General features: G+C 38.1%; 4 protein-coding genes across 4 annotated transcripts in view; 3 read left to right on the top strand and 1 right to left on the bottom strand.

Annotated features, from left to right (window-relative positions):
* Positions 1-6,618: 6,618 nt before the first annotated feature.
* On the bottom strand, positions 6,619-9,339 carry LOC132700408 (uncharacterized). The gene is made up of 2 exons (XM_060667710.1): positions 8,464-9,339; positions 6,619-7,039 (listed from the first exon to the last, which is right to left on the bottom strand). Exons 1-2 carry the CDS (start codon positions 8,800-8,802, stop codon positions 6,641-6,643), a joined length of 738 nt encoding a protein of 245 aa, XP_060523693.1. The 5' UTR covers positions 8,803-9,339; the 3' UTR covers positions 6,619-6,640.
* A 5,232-nt stretch (positions 9,340-14,571) lies between these two features.
* On the top strand, positions 14,572-16,206 carry LOC132700701 (interleukin enhancer-binding factor 2 homolog). The gene is made up of 2 exons (XM_060668188.1): positions 14,572-14,903; positions 14,962-16,206. The coding sequence occupies exons 1-2, from the start codon at positions 14,607-14,609 to the stop codon at positions 15,850-15,852; spliced, it is 1,188 nt and encodes a 395-aa protein (XP_060524171.1). The 5' UTR covers positions 14,572-14,606; the 3' UTR covers positions 15,853-16,206.
* A 944-nt stretch (positions 16,207-17,150) lies between these two features.
* Positions 17,151-18,524, top strand: LOC132700760 (beta-sarcoglycan). Its single transcript, XM_060668283.1, has 2 exons — positions 17,151-17,938; positions 18,034-18,524. Exons 1-2 carry the CDS (start codon positions 17,248-17,250, stop codon positions 18,300-18,302), a joined length of 960 nt encoding a protein of 319 aa, XP_060524266.1. The 5' UTR covers positions 17,151-17,247; the 3' UTR covers positions 18,303-18,524.
* Positions 18,525-18,730: 206 nt separating this feature from the next.
* The window catches only part of LOC132701543 (uncharacterized), a 32,122-nt gene continuing 31,789 nt past the window's right edge, over positions 18,731-19,063 (top strand). Inside the window, exons 1-3 of the mRNA XM_060669569.1 lie at positions 18,731-18,865; positions 18,922-18,954; positions 19,010-19,051. Coding sequence (XP_060525552.1) covers positions 18,836-18,865; positions 18,922-18,954; positions 19,010-19,051 — 105 coding nt within the window. The 5' untranslated portion in view covers positions 18,731-18,835. The remainder of the gene's footprint in view (positions 18,866-18,921; positions 18,955-19,009; positions 19,052-19,063) is intronic.

Below are 19,063 nucleotides of genomic sequence, written 5' to 3'. Positions count from 1 at the left end.
GCCTATACATTACATTTTTTTAATAGAACACCTTACAAAGTCCTTTAATTTTAAAGACAAATTCAACGATATATATGAGTATTTGGGGTGTAGGGGTTGCACTGAGGGGTAGTACCTTTTGTCAAGGACGGTGGCACCTAACGATGTACTGATAGGTGGTCGGCGATAACTGGTCCTCCAGGGCACCCAATTCTCACTTATGGCTCCACGTGCCACACCCTGGTAACCGCATCCACCTGCGGGCCAAACTAAGTGAGGATAGCTAGATATAGCGAACAGCGTCGGATCTCCATGTTAGGGGCGGCTGGATAAAGGGCACCCTATTGCCCAGGGGTAGCGATACCACAAAGGCGGATGAACCATGAACAAAGGGTCAACGACATTGGATGCGAAAGGCAAGAGGGAAACCATCGCATTAACTTCCCAAGCAAACCATTATGGCAGGCAAAATACAAACCATGGCCTCCAGTCCCTGCACGACCTTAAGTGGTCAGGGGGTGCTAAGAATCACAGGGAGAAAAATTAGAATAGCAACCTGGAATGTCAAAACCTTATACAGAGCAGGCAGGTTGGCGAATGCCGAAGCGGAAATGAGCAGGATGAGTTGGGACATACTGGGCATGAGCGAGGTCAGATGGAAGGACGTGGGACACGTCAGCACAGAGTGCGGCAATGGCTTTTACTATTCAGGAGGAAAAAATGCACAGAATGGCGTGGGCGTCTTAATTAACAGAACTATGACCAACTACGTAAAAAGCTTTCTGCCAATCAGTGATAGAGTAGTGTTAATCAAATTGAATGGCCAACCGTTCGACGTCAATTTGCTGCAAGTATATGCACCCACCTTAGACAGCTCTGAGGAAGACCTGGAAAACTTCTACAACGACATTGAATCTGTAAAAAAGCATATAAAGAGCAACGATGTCAGCATGTACCTCGGCGACTGGAATGCAAAGGTCGGGGATGAAACAGCAGAAGACATAGTGGGCCCATACGGCCTTGGTACCAAAAACGACAGAGGCGCGCGCTTTGTTCAGTTCTGTCAAGAAAACAACTTAATAGTGACGAACACTTGGTTCAAGCTGCCTAAACGACGCCTGTACACCTGGAAATCCCCACAGGACCAGGAAGAGAAAATTGTCAGGAACCAAATAGACTATATCACCATCAATAGAAGATTTCGTAACAGCATCCTGAACACTAAAACCTACCCAGGATGCGACATAAGTTCCGACCACAACCCGGTAGTCACCACTATGAGAATAAAACTTAAAAAGATCAAGAAAACAAAACCATCAAATAGAATAGCCTGGAGATCCGCTGAGGAAAATAAAAAGGATATATATAAGAGACACGTGGATACATTATTGGAGAAGAACCAAATAGCTAATGTGGAAGAAGACAGTGTGGAAAATGTGTGGCGGACTTTCAGGGACACGGTCGTGGAAGCAGGGATGCAGGAGATAGGCGGGGAGGGCAGGGAGCCAAAAAAACCTTGGATGACAAAGGATATTCTGGATCTAATGGACAAGAGACGTCAAGCACGAAACAGGGACGAATGGAAATACAAACAGATTGACAGAGAGATAGGTAGAAAAATCATCGACGCCAAAGAAAACTGGCTACAGAGGAGGTGCGACGAAGTAGAAGAGTTACAAACACAGCACAGAGATAGAGAACTGCACAGAAAGATCAAAGAAATGGCGGGTCTGTGGAAACCCAAACACATATCTCTAATAAGCGATAACAACAACGAACTAGAACTCGACCCCGAAAAGCAAAAACTGATATGGCAAAACTACCTGAGGGAATTGTTTGGAAATGAACAGAGAAGAGAAGAACCTCCCCAAATCCAGAAGGGGGACAAACTACCCATACTAAAAGAGGAAGTCCTACAGGCTATCAGGGACACAAAAAGCAATAAGGCACCAGGCGACGACCAGACGACGGCAGAACATTTTAAGTATATAAGTGACAACGCCATCACAACATTAACCCGGCTTTTCAATGAAATATATGAAAATGGAATATTGCCTCAAGACTGGCTAACATCGACCTACATAGCATTACCCAAAAAAAGCAAAGCCCGAAAGTGCGAAGATCACAGAACAATCTGCCTGATGAGCCATGCAGCAAAAATCTTCATGCGAATAATATTCAACAGAATCTATAACAAATGTGAAGAATATCTGAGCCGATCGCAGTACGGGTTTAGGAAACGCACAGGCACAAGGGAAGCTACTCTGGGATTAACTCTAATAGCAGAGAGGTACATGGAAGTCCAAAGGAAACTCTATGTGTGCTACGTCGATTACAAAAAGGCCTTCGACCGTATAAAGCATGAGGAATTAATACGAATCCTGATGGAAATAGGACTGGATGGTAGAGATATAATCATCATCCGCAACATGTACTGGGACCATAAGGGCTGCGTACGAACGGAGACTGGAAACACCGAATACGTAAATATAGAAAGAGGGGTAAGACAAGGATGCATACTGTCCCCACTCCTATTCAACGTGTACGCGGAGTCTATAATGAAAGCATCATTACAGACCTGCCCCAAAGGAGCTAAAATAAATGGGAACATTATCAACAACATAAGGTACGCCGACGACACCGTGGTGATAGCAGATTCGGAAGAACAACTGCAAACTTTGATGAGCATCCTAAATGAAGAAAGCTCAAGAATGGGCCTGGAAATCAATACCGCTAAGACCAAGACCATGGTATTTGACAGATCCTCACAGGGGCACATAACCAACATTATGATAAATGGTCTCAGACTTCAAACGGTGCAGCACTACATCTACCTGGGCAGAGAAGTCAACAACCAACTGGACCACTCAAAAGAAATAAGAAGAAGAATAGAAATCGCCAGAACTGGATTTCTAAATATGCGTAAAGTGCTATGTCATCCGAGACTATCAATAACTCTCAGACTAAGAGCACTTAAATGCTACGTATGGGCTCTATTGCTTTATGGCTGTGAGACATGGACACTTAAGCAAGACGACATCAAGAAACTCAACGCATTCGAGATGTGGCTTTATCGACGTATGCTTCGGGTCAGTTGGACAAGCCACACAACTAACGAGACGGTGCTACGTAAAATGAACACACGAGCACACTTGTACACGCTCCTTAAAATACGTAAAACCGCTTACCTCGGACACATCATGCGCCACCAAGAGCACGAACAGCTTCAGCTGATATTGGAAGGGAAGATAGAGGGTAGACGGAACATAGGCCGAAAGAAGAAATCATGGCTGAGAAATATCCGGGACTGGACCCACACAGATGGAAATGCCCTCATACATCAAGCCCAGAACAGAGAAATGTATGCCACAATGGTCGCCAACCTCAGCAGAGACGGCACTTAGGAGGAGGATATGAGTATTGGTCTGTGATGCACCATTTCGATTTTATTAGCGACCATCTTCAGAATTCGGGTTATGCTTAAACAATCATTGTTGGGTTGTTTATTAACTTTTTAAACCTTTTTCTATCTATTATTTTTACAGATATAATGCTTTTCTGTAGGCAAATATTTTCTTAAAATACGCGGTGTTGCCGCGTTTAACAAAATAGTACTTTTCTCAATTTTCTTAAGTGAGACACATTATTAGATTTTCGAATAGCCACTTTTAACCAATTCCAATTATATAACATAGTACGGGTCTCAGACTTACCGTTTTGGCTTCATTGGCAATTATTTTCCAATAATACATAAATTCTTTTGCATTCATAATTTAAGAATCTTGTAAATAAGGTCCTTAAATGGAAAAAAACTTTCAAGAAATATTCATATTCTTATTAATATAGACCGCATCTCTTTAAAAAATATATAAATACGAGGTTAGCGCCAAAATTTCCCGTTCTGGCATAGATGCAGCTCCATTATCACGATCAAACTTTGTCTTCTTTTAAATACATATCTTAGTAGGCTGCGAAAAAAAAATGAAGTATTGCGTCAAATAGTTTTCTTTTGACAGCATTTTAAACAAAACGTAGCACTTAAAATTATTAAAGAAAGGATGGATGGTGTGTACGGCCAAAATTCTCCTTCGTATTCTGTAGTGAAAGAATGGGCAAAACGTTTTCGAATGGGGCAGGAATCCCTTGAAGATGATTCAAGAACTGGTCGACAAGTGAAGGTCATAACGGAAGAGGTGGTAGTGATCGACGTTTAAAGGTCAAGCAAATCTCAGAAATTAATAAGCTTTCTGATACAAGTGTTCGTCGAATCCTGCATGATCATTTACGTATGCATAAGGATAGCGCAAGATGGGCTCCTAAAAATCTTTCGGCTATTCAAAAACAACGCCGTGTCGAGTGTGCGCGGTCTTTTTTGGAACTCTGTGGGTCGTAACCGAGGCCTGTGATAGAAACTATTGTGACGGGAGATGAAACTATGGTTCTCTATTTTGACCCTCTATCGAAAAAACAATCAATGGAATGGTGTCGTAAAAGCACCTCCCAGAAAATTCAGAGTCTGTCAGTCAATAAAAAAGGTGATGGCCACGATCTTTTGGGATTGTGAAGGAATTCTTTTGATAGATTTTAAAGAAACTAATATCACTGTCGATGTTAAATATTACGCAACATTATTACATAAATTGCGAGACTGCATACGTGTAAAACGTCGAGGAAAACTGACCAGAGGCGTGCGTCTTTTGCACGATAATGCACCTGTGCTGTGCTGGTGTTGCACAAGCTGCCATTTTAGAGTGGGGATTCCAACAGATAGATCATCCTCCCTATAGCCCAGATATGGCCCCCAGCGACTATTATTTGTTTGGATATTTGAAAAAGGACTTACGTGAACGGCGGTTTAACGACGAAGTTGAGTAGTGACTGTTTTAACTCATTTTGCAGATAAACCAAAAGAATATTTTTTTAAAGGGATTGAGTTGTTAATAAAGAGATGTAATAAGTGTATTGAAGTTAAGGTGAATTATATTTAAAAATAATACAAAATTGTTACTCTTCTTTCATATTCAGGCCGGGAAATTTTGGCGCTACCCTCGTATATATGAACCTGCCTGTTGAAAGACACAAATACAAAATTGATATTATTAATTTTGACCTTTTTGACATAATCATCTCAGTAGTAGTTCTCTGTTGTGGTAATATTACTGATTTTTTGACAGGTATCAGGGTATTATAATATTTTCAGCGTATTTTTTCGGACCTCCACTATTTTCTATTTATTTTATTAAGTTGCATTTTTGTTGAGTCTACTTTGTATAATGTATACAAAGGAGGAAAAAATTGACGTATTAGAATATTACATCGCCAATAACAAAAGTCCGGCTCTTGCTCTCAGACAATATAGAGCCAAATTTCCCCATAGGCGATTGCCAGGAAAAAAAAATTGCCAAAATATAGGAGCAGTTACGAACAAATGTCAGTGTTTTAGTGAGAAAAAGTTGGAGCCGAACGGTTTTGAATGCATATATGGAAGATATTCTTCTGCATTTTGACAATATTCCAGAGACCTCCACCCGCCTTGCCGCTTCAGATGAACACGCAAGAAGAACCACTCTTCAAACATGTTTAAATATTAACAGTTATAAGCCATTTACATTCACACCAGTATAAAAACTACAAGAAGCAGACTAGAACTTAAGAATCGAATTTTGCAATCTAATAACATATAACATATAACATAATAAATATAACATATTTCAATAATAACATATTTCAAAATATAATAACATACCATTTAGAAATAGCATATATACTTGCATTGTTCAAAACGGCAGACATATTGAAAAACTAATTTAATTAATTTTACTTGTAAGTAATATGCATTAGTAGACATTTAAACGTTGAAATAAGTAATTTGCGAAATTTGGCAACATTGTGCAGAGCTTAATATTCTATTTTCAATGTGACTTCTTAACAATGCTCTAAAACGGTTATGTTCATAAGGGGCTAATGCCCAGTTTCATATCTTAATAATTTAAATCTTATACCCAGTTTTAAATTTGATCTGCCAATTCAGCCAAAACGGTAAGTGAGAGACCCTTACTATGTTATATAATTGAAATTGCTATTAAAGCGGCTATTCGAAAATAAAATAATATACAGAGTGTCCCATTTAAGAAAAATGTGGCAATACCGCGTAATTTCAGAAAATATTTTAAATTTTATCATTGCCTGAAAAAAAGCACGATTTTCGTAAAAATAATAGATGCAAAGAAGTTTAAAAAGTTAATAAGCAACTCAACAATGATGGTTTGAAAATAACAAGAATTCTAAAGATGATCGCTAATAAGTTCGAAACGGTGCATCACAGACCCATATACTCATATATATCGTTGAATTTGTCTTTGAAAGGACTATCCAAAAATGCAATAAAATGTAGGGTGCTATTTCAAAAAATGTAACTTTGTTTTGCCACCTTGAATATAAAAAAGTAACAATTAGAAAAATTAAAAAAAAAGGTTATTTTAGTAGAAAAAGTTTTTGAATTTAATTTTTTTTTGTAACCCCCCTGGGTTTCGAGATAAGGTGTAGGGCACATTTGCGTTTCACAAGTGAGTTTCAAAAAAGTATCACAGATTACAAGTTTTTATTTTTTATATTAATCCGTATATACATATATACACAGAAACGCTTCGATCCGCCATATTCAGTCGACAATGTGGTATTCGGCGTTGTTCATCCTATCGAGTTCCTTCAGCTCCGCTTGGAACACCAAATTGTCGATTTTATTTTGCAGCACCAGACGACTTCTCTCCGGTAGTCCCCTCAATTTGGTGGCTAAGAGTTGAGCGTACAGCTCGCAAGAGTCCGGCGCCTCCTGGAATTGCTCCCTCCCGTCTTCCAGCTTCGGTCTTTTTCTCGTCCGGTGCTCCTGGGTCTCGACGTCTCTTTGTTTGGGTTCTGATGCCACGTAATCGGACTCCACGCTTACGCTCATCGGTTGGATCCGCGGTACCTCGTACTCATCGTACGTCTCCTCCAGGTCGTACACGTCTTCCGACTCGTCGAACAGTTCGTTCTTGACCTGGTCTTGTACCTGAATGTCCTGCAAGTTTGGAAAGAACGACGGTTTTGAAAGTTCAACCCCTATGCTTCTCGACAATTTGACTCTTTTTTAAACTAACCAAAATTTGCAACACAGTAATGAAGACAAACAGCAACGTAATAACTCTAAGGGAAAAAACATGAGCTAGGAAACTACACAATTGATCAATAAACAATTTTGCAAGCAAAAAGGAGTTCGAAACTCAATTTAAAAAAGATTCTGGTTCAGCCCTCAAGGTAAGAGATACAGGGTGACTTAAATTAGGACATCGGTGAGTTCAATAATGTTCTTTTTTGAAAATGAAGTTATTTTTGTTATTTCCGGAAATATGGCGGAAACATCCGGTATTCGTTATTATTTTTTTATGTCTTGATTTCAAAACTAAGCAAAAATCTGTAAATACATTCTCATTGGAACTTTTTAGGTTTCATCGTATGGCCAGGTTAAAAACAACTTAATACTTTTCGTTTTTCTCAAACCATCATCAACTTTATTTTTTCGCAGTGCTGAATAGCCCGTATTTTTGCCTTTCCATTGATATATCACAAGTTGTATTTGTGTTTCCTCAAATTCGAGATATGGTAAAACTTTATTATGAAAAGTTTCGTGTGTTTAATATTCTTTGGTTTGGTATATTACTTAGTTTAAGTTTATTAGTAATCATTCTTATTTCGTGTGTAATACAGCGTGTGTTAAATCCTGTGCGAATTATGCAAAATATGTGCGAGTCTAGTGTATCTCAGGATATGCTCCCGTTTGTCACTCCTAGACAAAAGATGTCGATGGAAAAAAAATACCTTTAAGCCATACATATGGCAAACAGGGTTAGTTAGTTAGTTGGTTCTGTGAAATTGCTGACAAAAGTTTGACAATTGTAGAGTTGATTTCTAGATCATTTTGAGATCCTTTCGCTTCCTTCTACAGGACAGGGTTAAGCGTATCACAATGTGGCATAATATGAACTCAAAACTGAAAATTTTGATGGAGCTAAGGCTGAGGGCGTTGCTAATTATAGAATCAACGTAAAGCGAAAAATCCAAATTGGAAACTGGATTGATCCACACTTTACCACTATCAATAATATGATAAACGCTATTGAAAGTTTTGGTACTGTGCAATTTACTTTGCGTCTCATCCAGTGCAAGGCAATCATCAAGAGTGATAATTCATCAACAAATAGAAGAAATAGGGAACATAAGGAAGAGCAAAAATGGAAATCGTTGATGAATAAATTGAAAAGCGGTGCTCCCAAGTGTTGTTAATACGAACAATGTGTGGATGTTATAGATAAGATCGCTTTTAGCTCAACAAAGTAGAATCTGTAAAACTCCCAGTTATATATGGTTTGAGAAATTCGTGTTCATTGGGTGCCTCCAAGCCATTCGCCCAAACGTCAATTCACGTTGCAAAAAAACAAATGATACCTGCGAGAAGACCTGCTTCGGTTCTTTTTTCCTCTTCTTGATGGTACTCATGAACTTGTGGATGGCATCGTAGGCGAACCAAGACGGCACGTACTTCTCCTTGCGCACCTCCCATTTACGGATCTTGTTCGTTATCGTCCGGTACATCGCCAACACTGATTCCTTCTTCTTACGCAGCTGATCGACGGTGACGTCGATGCTAAAATCTTCGGCCATTTTGATCCACGCGTCGTTCAGACTCGTGCGATTTTTATTTAACGGATGTTCGGGATTCCACAGCACCGGGTGCATCTCGTAAAGCCGTATGAATTCGAGCACCAAGTCGTTGCTCCATTCCATGGCGAAAATTTCAAAAATGACGCGAACAGGTCTCGATTTGCGTGTATGGCGGCACGCCTTCTATCGAGCGAACGCACGAACGTTCGACTGCGAACGTATCGCGGCAGTTTTCTCGGTCAGTCACCGGCGAAGGCGATTCGATCGTGGTAGGTTGCGACGAACGTAATTCGAGGGTTAGTTCGGACGTACGTAGCAACGTTGGCCGCCGCGATCGTTAGAAAGAGACGCGAATACGTACGCGCGAGCCGGCGATATTTGGACCTTTCGTTCGCACAGAAGCCTTATACAGGGTGCTCACGAAAAGGGTCCGATTTTTAAAATATCTTAAATTTGAGATTAGTAAGTTGCAATAAAGATGTATACTTCAAGAAACATCAATAAGAAAACTCAACCAGCATAACGTTATTTTTATTCTATTTAACCTCAAATATGAGCAACACCCAGAGTTCTACTAAAATATAGAAGCGATCATTTTCGGCGGTCTGTGGAACCCAGTGTATTCCATCTAGCGAACTGCAATCGGAGCCAGAGACTTAAAGAGATCGACATTATTTTTGAGACTTTGATTTCCGAGTGTGTTTGGATCTTTATAGTTTTCCATGATAATATAGATTAAAGATCATTTTCTGTAGCTGTATAATAAATCTTGACCGAATAAGTAAAAAACAACAAAACAGAATTTTATTTTTGAAACCTTAAACTAAACACAAAATTTACTCGATACCAAAGAATAAGGGGATTTTTGTACTCTTTACCTATTAATTTGTAATGAAAATTGAATTTTGAATTTAAAATATTGGTTCAGTAAATTTGGCAAATCATTTTTTTTTAACAGTACAAAGAATATCTTTGTGCATACGCGTTTTTCGAAGGGTTTTTAAGAGGTTAGATTATCATAATTTTTGTTATAGACAAATATTTTCAAAGGACATTGTTTGATAACCAAATGCGTACATAATTTGGTAAGTATATATTGGTAAATAAAATAATCCAAACGAGATCATCCCATTCTCCAATTTATGTAAATGACCAAGAGAAAGACAAGACAAGAAAGAACAATTAAGTCATTTTAAAAACTAAGCCAACAGGATGATTGGGCAAACGTTAGCAAGTTCGACTCAGCAAAAACCGAAGCAGGAGGAATCCAGAAGATTTGTAAATAGTACGTTGTGGAAGTTTCTTTAAAAAATTACTTTTCATTATTACAGACGAGCAAAAATACGAACATGATGCCTTGCGAATAAGAACAAGCGTTTAGAATTTTAGAATTATTAAATAAAAGTTACTTCGGAAACAAATAATAATTAGTTTAGAGGTAAACAATTTTTAAAAACGGTGTTACAGATAGGGCACGCATTTTTAAAAACTTAAAAGTTAAAAACTACTTTGCTGCAACTTTGGGCTCCTTGTAGCTACTACCGTCTTACATGATAAAGAAGAGAGAACAAAAAATTAAAGCCGTACAGATGGAACATTACAGAGCGGACAATAACTTCAATTTATTTTTAGAAATGAATTAAATAAAAATAAATACAAAATCCTTAACTAATTTTTTTTCTCAATTTTAATTTTTTTTGGTAGCTCGGAAGCAATTATGTATTTATCATTTGTTATTATTTATCTTATTATATTATTTAGTATGTATTTATTATGTAGCAATGAAAGACCATGTTTTCTATATAAATTATAGGTGTTATATTCAGATTTGATTTTCACGTCGTTGGTTGACATCTTGCTTACTAGGCATTGGCATACCATCGCATAGAATTATAGCTGAATTTTTACAACTATCATTTTTAGATAGATAGATAGATAGATAGATGGTTTATTGACTACTTTACAATTGTTTGTAACAAATTAAATTGAATATATGCTAACATAAAATTTTATACAACGTCATAATAACAAATTAAGAAAATAAATTTATATGTATATAGCACAGAACAATCATTAAAATACAATCATGCACAACAACCCGCAAGACGTCATTACCGATGTTTTCTTCAAAAAATTCACCAACGCTATAATAGCCCTTACTTAGAAGAAAACTTTTAATTTTATATTAAAAATGTTTTTCGTTTAAAAGTTTAAAAGATTTTGGCAATAAAGTTTTATATAAGGAGAGTTTTGTTTTGATTTCTGCAACCTGTATGTCGGAAGCACGAGATTATTTGCACTCCGGGTGTCATACCTATGAGAATCAGAATCCCTTGGCAGACTATCGGTCTTGGAGTGTATCTCAAGAACACTTTGAAATATAAGTATACATGGAACCGTCATTATTTTATATGGCTTACAGTGTTCGTTAAAATTTGAATTTGTAATTATCCGTAGTGCCTTTTTAGCATCCTAAATATTTTAACGGCATAAGAGGAGTTACCCCACAGTATGGTGGCATAGTTTATACGCGAGTGAAATATTTGAAAGATTTTTACTTAGCGCGCCAATGTGTTCTGACCAATTCAGAGTGTCATCCAAGGTAACGCCCAGAATCTTGTATCCCTTTCCACATGTCAACCTACTGCTACTAGACACTAATAAATTCTTTGTTTTATCTTCACTAAGATTATTTGCTGAAAACCATGCTTTGACCTTATATGTTTCAATATTACTCAGGGTAGTGATGTTCCTGTTTGAATTAATAGACGTTGTGTCGTCAGCAAACAGCACAATCTCAGTATCAGGGATCAAGTACTGGCAAATATTATTTATGTATATAATAAAAAGAAGGGGTCCTAGAACGGAGCCCTGGGGTACTCCAAACTCAACGCAAGCCAAATCAGACTTATTGTTCTTTACGCGCACACGTTGTCTATCTGTGGTCCTCTTCTTTTTACATGGTGGCCGACAGTCAATCCGACCTAACATAACAATTACTAGCCGCTTTTTTCCATTGCAAAATTTGCATCACTTTTCTACGGTCCACGCTCCCATATCCCCTTTCTAAGCGACGTTAAGTAGTTAGAAAAAAATCGCCAGAAGTCACTATTTTGAAGAAGCTGCTGCATAACATTAATGATTATTATTATTATTGGATTTCCGAGTTGCGAATTTATCAACAAATACTCGTTGTCGGTGTATGTAAGCGTATATTGTCGATTTTCGGTAATTACCCTTTACTGCCGGATAATGTGCCGGCGTGGTGTGACTTTTTTTTAAATTCCGATAAAAATGTTTTGAAAATTGTCGAGGTCGAGGAGGCCGTGCCCGATTTCACGCGAATCCAGCGACGGACTTGGCACAATTTCCTAACCTAACCGTCACGGATAAATCGGCAGTTGCCGGCCGAAAATCGGCGCGGCACGTCCCTGCCCGTAATTCGACATAAAAATATTTTTGATGTAACGAAAGTCTCTTTTTATTTTTTCTACTTATCCGTAACATAAACAAATAAGACTATTTTTAAACAACCGATGATGAAAACAAACTGAACTTCGCGTCGTCAATAATGTAACAATAAAACCAGCTATTTGCCAATCTGTCCTAGACTCATCAGGTTAAAAATCGGTTACCTAGATGGCGCATTGTGTGATTTTAATCATAGTTAAGAGATTGGTAAAATACTATATAAATTAGTGAGCCTCGAGGTTAAAAAAAAACTTTAGCGAATTCATTATTGACAACAGCAGAACGCTATCACTTCTTGGAATGTACGCCTCGTTATGCATATAATAAATCATATAATACCCATAATAAAATATAAAACAATATATGCACTTTGCAAAATACGTATTATTAATCTCTGCTACTGATAATGAAGGTATGGTAGCACCTACGTATCTTGTTTTTCTCAACATTTGTTTACAGTGGGGGATGCGACCCAAACTATTACGTAAACAATGATTTCGCGACCTTCTTAAATCACGACCAAATTAAATGTAAGATATCGGGTTAATTATCCGTTTTATGATTGACACGACGGAATATAGTACGCAGTAAACATTATGTATGAAGCCAAACTATTATTGTTATTATAGTGACTACAAACAAATTACTTTTAAGAATGTTAGCACTACCGCATAACGTGAAGCGATCGAAAATTTGTAAACTTCTAAATAATATCGTCAATATGTTTATCAAAAGGGCACCAAAACTTTCCTATGTATCGGGTATATGCATTAAATTATAATGTTTGATAAATATTAGAGTTGATGATGGGAATAAAATATCTAAAATTAGTTGCTTTCCAAAATTGTACATTTGAGAAATATCCGCCTGCCATATCGCCAAACTTTGTTTTCTTTGTAAAACCGAAAGCAAAACATAAATACGGTCCTAAAGTAAATTTAACATAAAAATATCTATTTTAAAGTACGTGTGGCCAAATTACATTTGCTTTATCGTTTCTGAACTCGAAAACCTAAGGACAATTTGTAATAATAAAATTAGAAAGTAAATACACGCCAAATGTACGGCCGATAACAAACAAAATAGAAAACTTCACGCCGGCAAATCGGTTATTATTGGATTGGGATCGTGTTCCCCGCGTGATTCTTGATAAATTTACCACCAGCGACATGTATGTTATTCAAGCGCTGTTTTTAATTTAAAATTAGATCGTAATAGCGCTTTCTTATTGGCCTTATTCCTTTTTCTACCGTGACGTATAGACTGCTAGCGAAAACCGAACCAATCGAAATATGGTTTATGTATACGGTGGGATATACAGAAACACTAAACTTTGCCGATATAAAAAATTATAAAAAGCTTCCACAAAAATAACATTTGGCCGATAACATTTTAAAAGTTCGATAACCTCATTAGAGAAATTTAGAAACCTATTTCCATTTTTAATAATAAAAATCTGGCAGAGTTTATTTAGTTAGTATTTATTGATAGAGAGTTATTAAATCTCACATATTTGTGTTTTATGTTTGTGTTTTTAATAAACGCGCAGACAATGAAAACGTTTAATCATTTTTTAAAATTTTATTTAATGCGGCGTTCCATGGCTGTATACTTAGTTGCATACGTATAGGATTGAATTAAATGGATTAATCCTCGTTCTCACAACTGTGTCCTGTCGCCAGTGACACTTCGGCAACCAATGGAAATTAACCATTTATCGACGGCTTCTTCTCCGCTTCTTCCCACCCCAGCGACACGTATACAAGTTTATTTTAACTTTATTTTAACTACAAAATGTTCTTAGACTTATGCACCTATGCCGCTGATGTGTGAATTGTTCCTTCCAATAAAGTCCCACCTGGACCTCCATGCGGTCCGAGTAAAATAGCAGAGCGGAAAACCTGCAGGAAGCGTATTTCAGTTTTTTCATTATATTATTAAGTTGAAAACATCATATATTATAGGTAATAGATATTACTAACAACTGCAATAAGCAAAGCTGTTTACACTTTGACACTGCGAATATTTTTCTTTTTTTGTGGCAGTGCCAAAGATATGAGCAATTATTCTCATTTGAGGATCCATGGTGTTTATAGTTTTTTAAAAGGGATTATTAAGAGTCATAACAATAAACTGTGTTAGTATGTTATAATTATTCACAAATACTAATCCTCACTCACCGTGCGCCACGAACATTTGTCATGGGTGTTGCTTTTTGATCGTTGGAATGTTTGAGCGAGTGTCTTCAGTAAATTTGCCCAACTTTGTTAGAAAAAAGAAGTTTCATTCTGCTTTCCGTGTAAATTTTATGCCATGCTCTACTTGAGGTCGCCATTTTCAAACAAAAAGGTCGAAAATTGATTATTTTGTGCCGGCATTTTAGCAATAATTCCCAATCGTTCGAAAATTGGTGAACATACACGTCGCAGGAGACTTTAGTTTCGGTAGTAGAAGTTATGGCCAGAGGAGGAATGAGGGGCAGAGGCGGCATGAATAGAAGCATGGGCGGCAGACCCCCATACAAAGTGAAAATGTTTCTTCCAAGGCACCCGTTCGATCTCGCCCTCTGCGAGTCGTCATTTCCGCGGGTTAAAGCTGCACCCGACGAATCGGCATTCACGCAAGCTTTATTAAAGCGTAACAGTGATTTGTCTCCAACGCCTGCAGAACAAACCGCCATTCTCAACCTGGTTACGAAAATTCAAACAGTTCTCGATAACTTGGTCGTCGCACCTGGAAACTTCGACGCTTGCGTAAGTGCTTTTTTGTTCATACCAGTTTGTTAAGGAAACTCATTCTTTTCTTTTGCAGCAATTGGATGAAGTACGACAAGTGGGTTCATTTAAAAAGGGCACTATGGTTACGGGCCACAACGTTGCCGACATCGTCGTAATTCTCAAGACTCTCCCAACTAGGGAAGCGGTAGAGGCTCTCGGCAACAAAGTAAGAGAGGATCTGAAGAATTTAATGAAAAACGAAATCGTTCCCAAAGGCGAGCAACTGTCGCACGCAACCAACGAGCGAGGCTTCGAGGTCAGTAATTCTTTTGCTTGCGTTCGTGTCATGGTAACCACCCTGCACCACAACATCAGAAAGCTGGACCCGGAAATCCATCTAGATCAGAAAATTATGCAGAGTCACCTGGCCGCCATCCGACATAGCAGATGGTTTGAGGAAAACGCCCATCATTCCTCCATTAAGGTTTTGATTCGTTTGTTAAGAGACGTTAAGAACAGATTTGAGGGTTTTGAACCGCTCACGCCCTGGATGTTGGACCTTTTGGCACATTTCGCGATTATGAATAACCCTAGTAGGCAAGCCTTGCCTATAAACGTGGCCTTTCGGCGCGTTTTCCAACTGCTAGCCGCCGGATTGTTCTTACCGGGATCGGCCGGTATTACGGATCCCTGTGAGGGTGTGAGTTTAAGAATACACACGGTGATGAGTTTGGAACAGCAAGATGTCTGCTGCCTCACTGCCCAGACTTTGCTCAGGGTGTTGTCGCATGGTGGGTTCAAACAGATTTTGGGTATCGAAGGTAGCAACAACATAGCCAAAGAGATGTCCGTTTGGGACGGGGTGGTTGTTTCACCTTTGGATAAGGCCTACGAGAACCCGCCAGAGAAAAAGGAAGGGGACGAGGATGAGGATATGGAGGAGGGAGAAGGGGACGAGAGTATGGAAACGCAGGAAGTGCAGTAGACTTTAGTATTTATGTATTTCATTGTGAATCGAGTGATTTGATCATATTGTGGCGTGATTTAGTGATTGGAATATCCTTTTTTTAAATAAAAGTCATTTTTCTGGTGTAATTTTAATTCTTTCCTGTTTTTGCCTAGGTCTCCAGTCTATAGATCTTAAGCACAGTTGAATTGTCAATTACCTTATTTTACCTTGACCTTTAGATGTGCATTAAGTATTAACAAGTTAAAATACTTACATAAGTGCTGTGTGAGCAAAGATACTGCCATTTTGTACCTAAGGAGCTATTCTTGACAGCAAGCATTTTGAGTGGTGTTCACGAAATGTAAAAATTATCAACGAAATTCGCAAATCCGCTTTGATAGTGGAAGTTTTTGTTAACTTAACAGTATTTTTGGTATAATTTATTAGAATGTATAATATACTATTTAATAAATATAATGAAAGATGTCGAAATTATTAAGGTCCTTGCACTTTTAACTAAGAATTAAGACAAAATTATAATAACAAACTAATCCACAGATTAGGAAATCAAATTATTAATAATTTATTTATAAATAGATATGCTTAACTTTTTCCCATTTTTTTATGATTTGAAACACTTTTAGGACAAACATATTAATAGCAAATTTAAGACTCATAAACTTACTAAAGGACAGTATATTATTAAATAAATTTCAAAAAATAATGCTTTACTATTAAACTTAAGTATTTTAGACAATACGTACGTAAAGTATGTAAGGAATTTAAATTAAATTATTCCAAAGGACCTCCTGTTTAAAATATCAGAAACCCGTTCCTACAAGTTGTGTGCATGTTTTTGTGTAAACTTATTAGAAAACGTGCCACCTATTGATAGTTCTTCGTGATATTTCATAAATTCGATTAAAATCCTTTTTTGTTCCAACGTAGCATCTTATTTTATGATCAGATTATAAACAATTTCTTATGGATAACATATATTGCGAACGTTCATCGATTCCAATGATTATAACGAAATGGTCAAAAATAACATTAATGGGATTGTGCACGCTTTCAAAACTAACTTCCTTGTTCCTAATCAAACGGAATACCAAAGAAATTAGGTTATCGGTTGTCTCGACATTTTGACTTGATTGTGGCTCCATCTATGCAATTTGTTTACAAGGAAAAATGCACAGTGCGCATATTAATTTCGTGAGCATTAAAATAATTTATATTAAACGGAACTTAGATAAAGCACGGAATCCATGTAGGTATCTTTATTACACAACTGCGCTTCCCTTTATGGACGACGTAGCCATATTCTAAAATTAAATCCCGTGGGTATTTCGTACCACCTAGTGCGCCGAATCGTCGGTTCCGAATCGATTCTCTCGAAATTTTCTTTCGCCGAACGCATCGCGTCCCAAAAACATGAACGAATGCGGTCGACCGTCCCCACAACATTCGGATTTATTATCAGAAGAGAACGACAATAGGGAAACGACCCTCTTGAACCGCTCGCCGAGTAAAAAACGCGAAAAGGTAGAGTGCGTTCCGGTGAAACATGTACGCAAACCGACCGACAGGGGACGCAAGACGTTCGCGTTTTGGACCCTCGTTATTCTGTTGTTTATTTTGGCGGTCGGTAACTTGATTTTAACGATGACGATATTCGGAGTGCTTCGCTTAGGCCAAGGGATGCAGAGCATCGAGATCCTGCCCAACGAAAAGGCGATCAAGTTCTTTGGCGACATCGACTTGGACCACATTTACAAACACGACGGTAGAATCGAGGGGTTCGACGGGGAATCGGTGGAAATTACCGCGGAAGACGCCCCGCTGTTGGTAAATTTGTACTCCAGGGTGAATCGGGTCGTGAACAAGCTGAAAATCGACAGGAACGAGACGTGTTTCAACGGGTTCACCGTTTTCGACGTCAAGAACAGAGACAAGGAGACGATATTCACCGTCTCCAATCCCGTGTTTAACAATTTGAGAAACGCCAACAACCTGAAGACGAAACAAGTGGAAACGAACAAGATTAGGAGCCCGACCTACGAGAGTTTAAAGATCGAAAGTGAAAACGTTCACCTAAAAGGAGCGGAAGGCACAAAACTGGAAGGTAGGGTACCAATTTGAATTTTTTCACCACAGACCACGAACGTCTCGGTCGCGCTACCAACCTCTCGTTTTAATTTTTTTGAATTTGTCTGACAGGTAGGGAAATTGTATGGAAAGCGGACCAAGACATTTACCTAAAGAGTGTCAATGGGTCCATAGTGCTCAGCGGCAAGGAAGGCACCTACATCGATGTCAAGCGCATTCCGATCGCCAAACTCGACACCAAATCTTATGTCACCGCACAGTTTAAAATTTGCGTGTGCATGCCGCAGGGCAAATTGTTCAGGGTGCCCGTGGTCGACGCAAACGAACGTGTCTATTGCCATCACATTAACATGTCCCCGCAGTATAATCCGTGCATTTAAATGTTTCCTTGTTTGTTGTATATTTGTGTATCATAAAACCAGCGCAAATATGTTTTATTTGAATGGACGTCTTGTCTAGCACGTCCCATTTGTTGTCGAACCCGTCAAAGCGCAGCAAAAATTCATATCAGGTGGTGATATCACTGCCTTGTTGGCCGTTTTCTAATAAAGAAATCGCGATATATAAAGTGTAGATATTACTATATTAAATAAGAACTGTAAACCAAGTATCCGTCTTTGATTTCGCATACCACATATGTTATAATTATATATCTTAGAAAATTAACGTATATCCGGTAGAAAATTCGAGAATGAAGAAATGCAGCGACCAGATCGGTCTGTGATTTTCGGTCGTTGACTGTCAAACTTTTTAAAAAGCTAAATTTTGTTCAATACATATTGCATTAACAACGAAAATCTTAAGAAGGCGGGTTTAAGTAACAACGTCTAAAAACGTCAGATTTGTACATCTGTCAGAACGGCATAAAATAAGTTTTGCTTTAAAATTTTCCGTAAACATCCGAGGCAGCAAGATGGTGGAGGAGTTTCGCGTTCGGTTTTTCGTACGGTATTTTTGTTATTGTTTTTTTAACGGTATCGAATTTTGGTTTAATTTTAGATGCCCGCATTGCACAACCCGGCATTCGCAGGGGTAATATATTATTACATATTTTATACTTACCCGTCACACGTGATGTTTGTTTTAGAACAACCCGTTCACATGGCAAATGTACAGAAAAAATTATGGGGTAAGTCCAAAC

Source organism: Cylas formicarius, unplaced genomic scaffold, assembly GCF_029955315.1.
Source record: "Cylas formicarius isolate icCylForm1 unplaced genomic scaffold, icCylForm1.1 PGA_scaffold_4__25_contigs__length_36172078, whole genome shotgun sequence".
Lineage (NCBI taxonomy): Eukaryota > Metazoa > Arthropoda > Insecta > Coleoptera > Brentidae > Cylas > Cylas formicarius.
This window is presented reverse-complemented; position numbering and strand designations above follow the sequence as displayed.

Coding starts and splice junctions, on each gene's coding strand:
- LOC132700408 (XM_060667710.1), bottom strand. CDS start 8,802: ATGGAATGGAGCAACGACTTGGTGCTCGAATTCATACGGCTTTACGAG. Junction 7,040..8,463: donor CGAAGCAGGTCTTCTCGCAG/GTATCATTTGTT, acceptor CCAAACTTGCAG/GACATTCAGGTACAAGACCA.
- LOC132700701 (XM_060668188.1), top strand. CDS start 14,607: ATGGCCAGAGGAGGAATGAGGGGCAGAGGCGGCATGAATAGAAGCATG. Junction 14,904..14,961: donor CTGGAAACTTCGACGCTTGC/GTAAGTGCTTTT, acceptor TTTCTTTTGCAG/CAATTGGATGAAGTACGACA.
- LOC132700760 (XM_060668283.1), top strand. CDS start 17,248: ATGAACGAATGCGGTCGACCGTCCCCACAACATTCGGATTTATTATCA. Junction 17,939..18,033: donor GGAAGGCACAAAACTGGAAG/GTAGGGTACCAA, acceptor TTTGTCTGACAG/GTAGGGAAATTGTATGGAAA.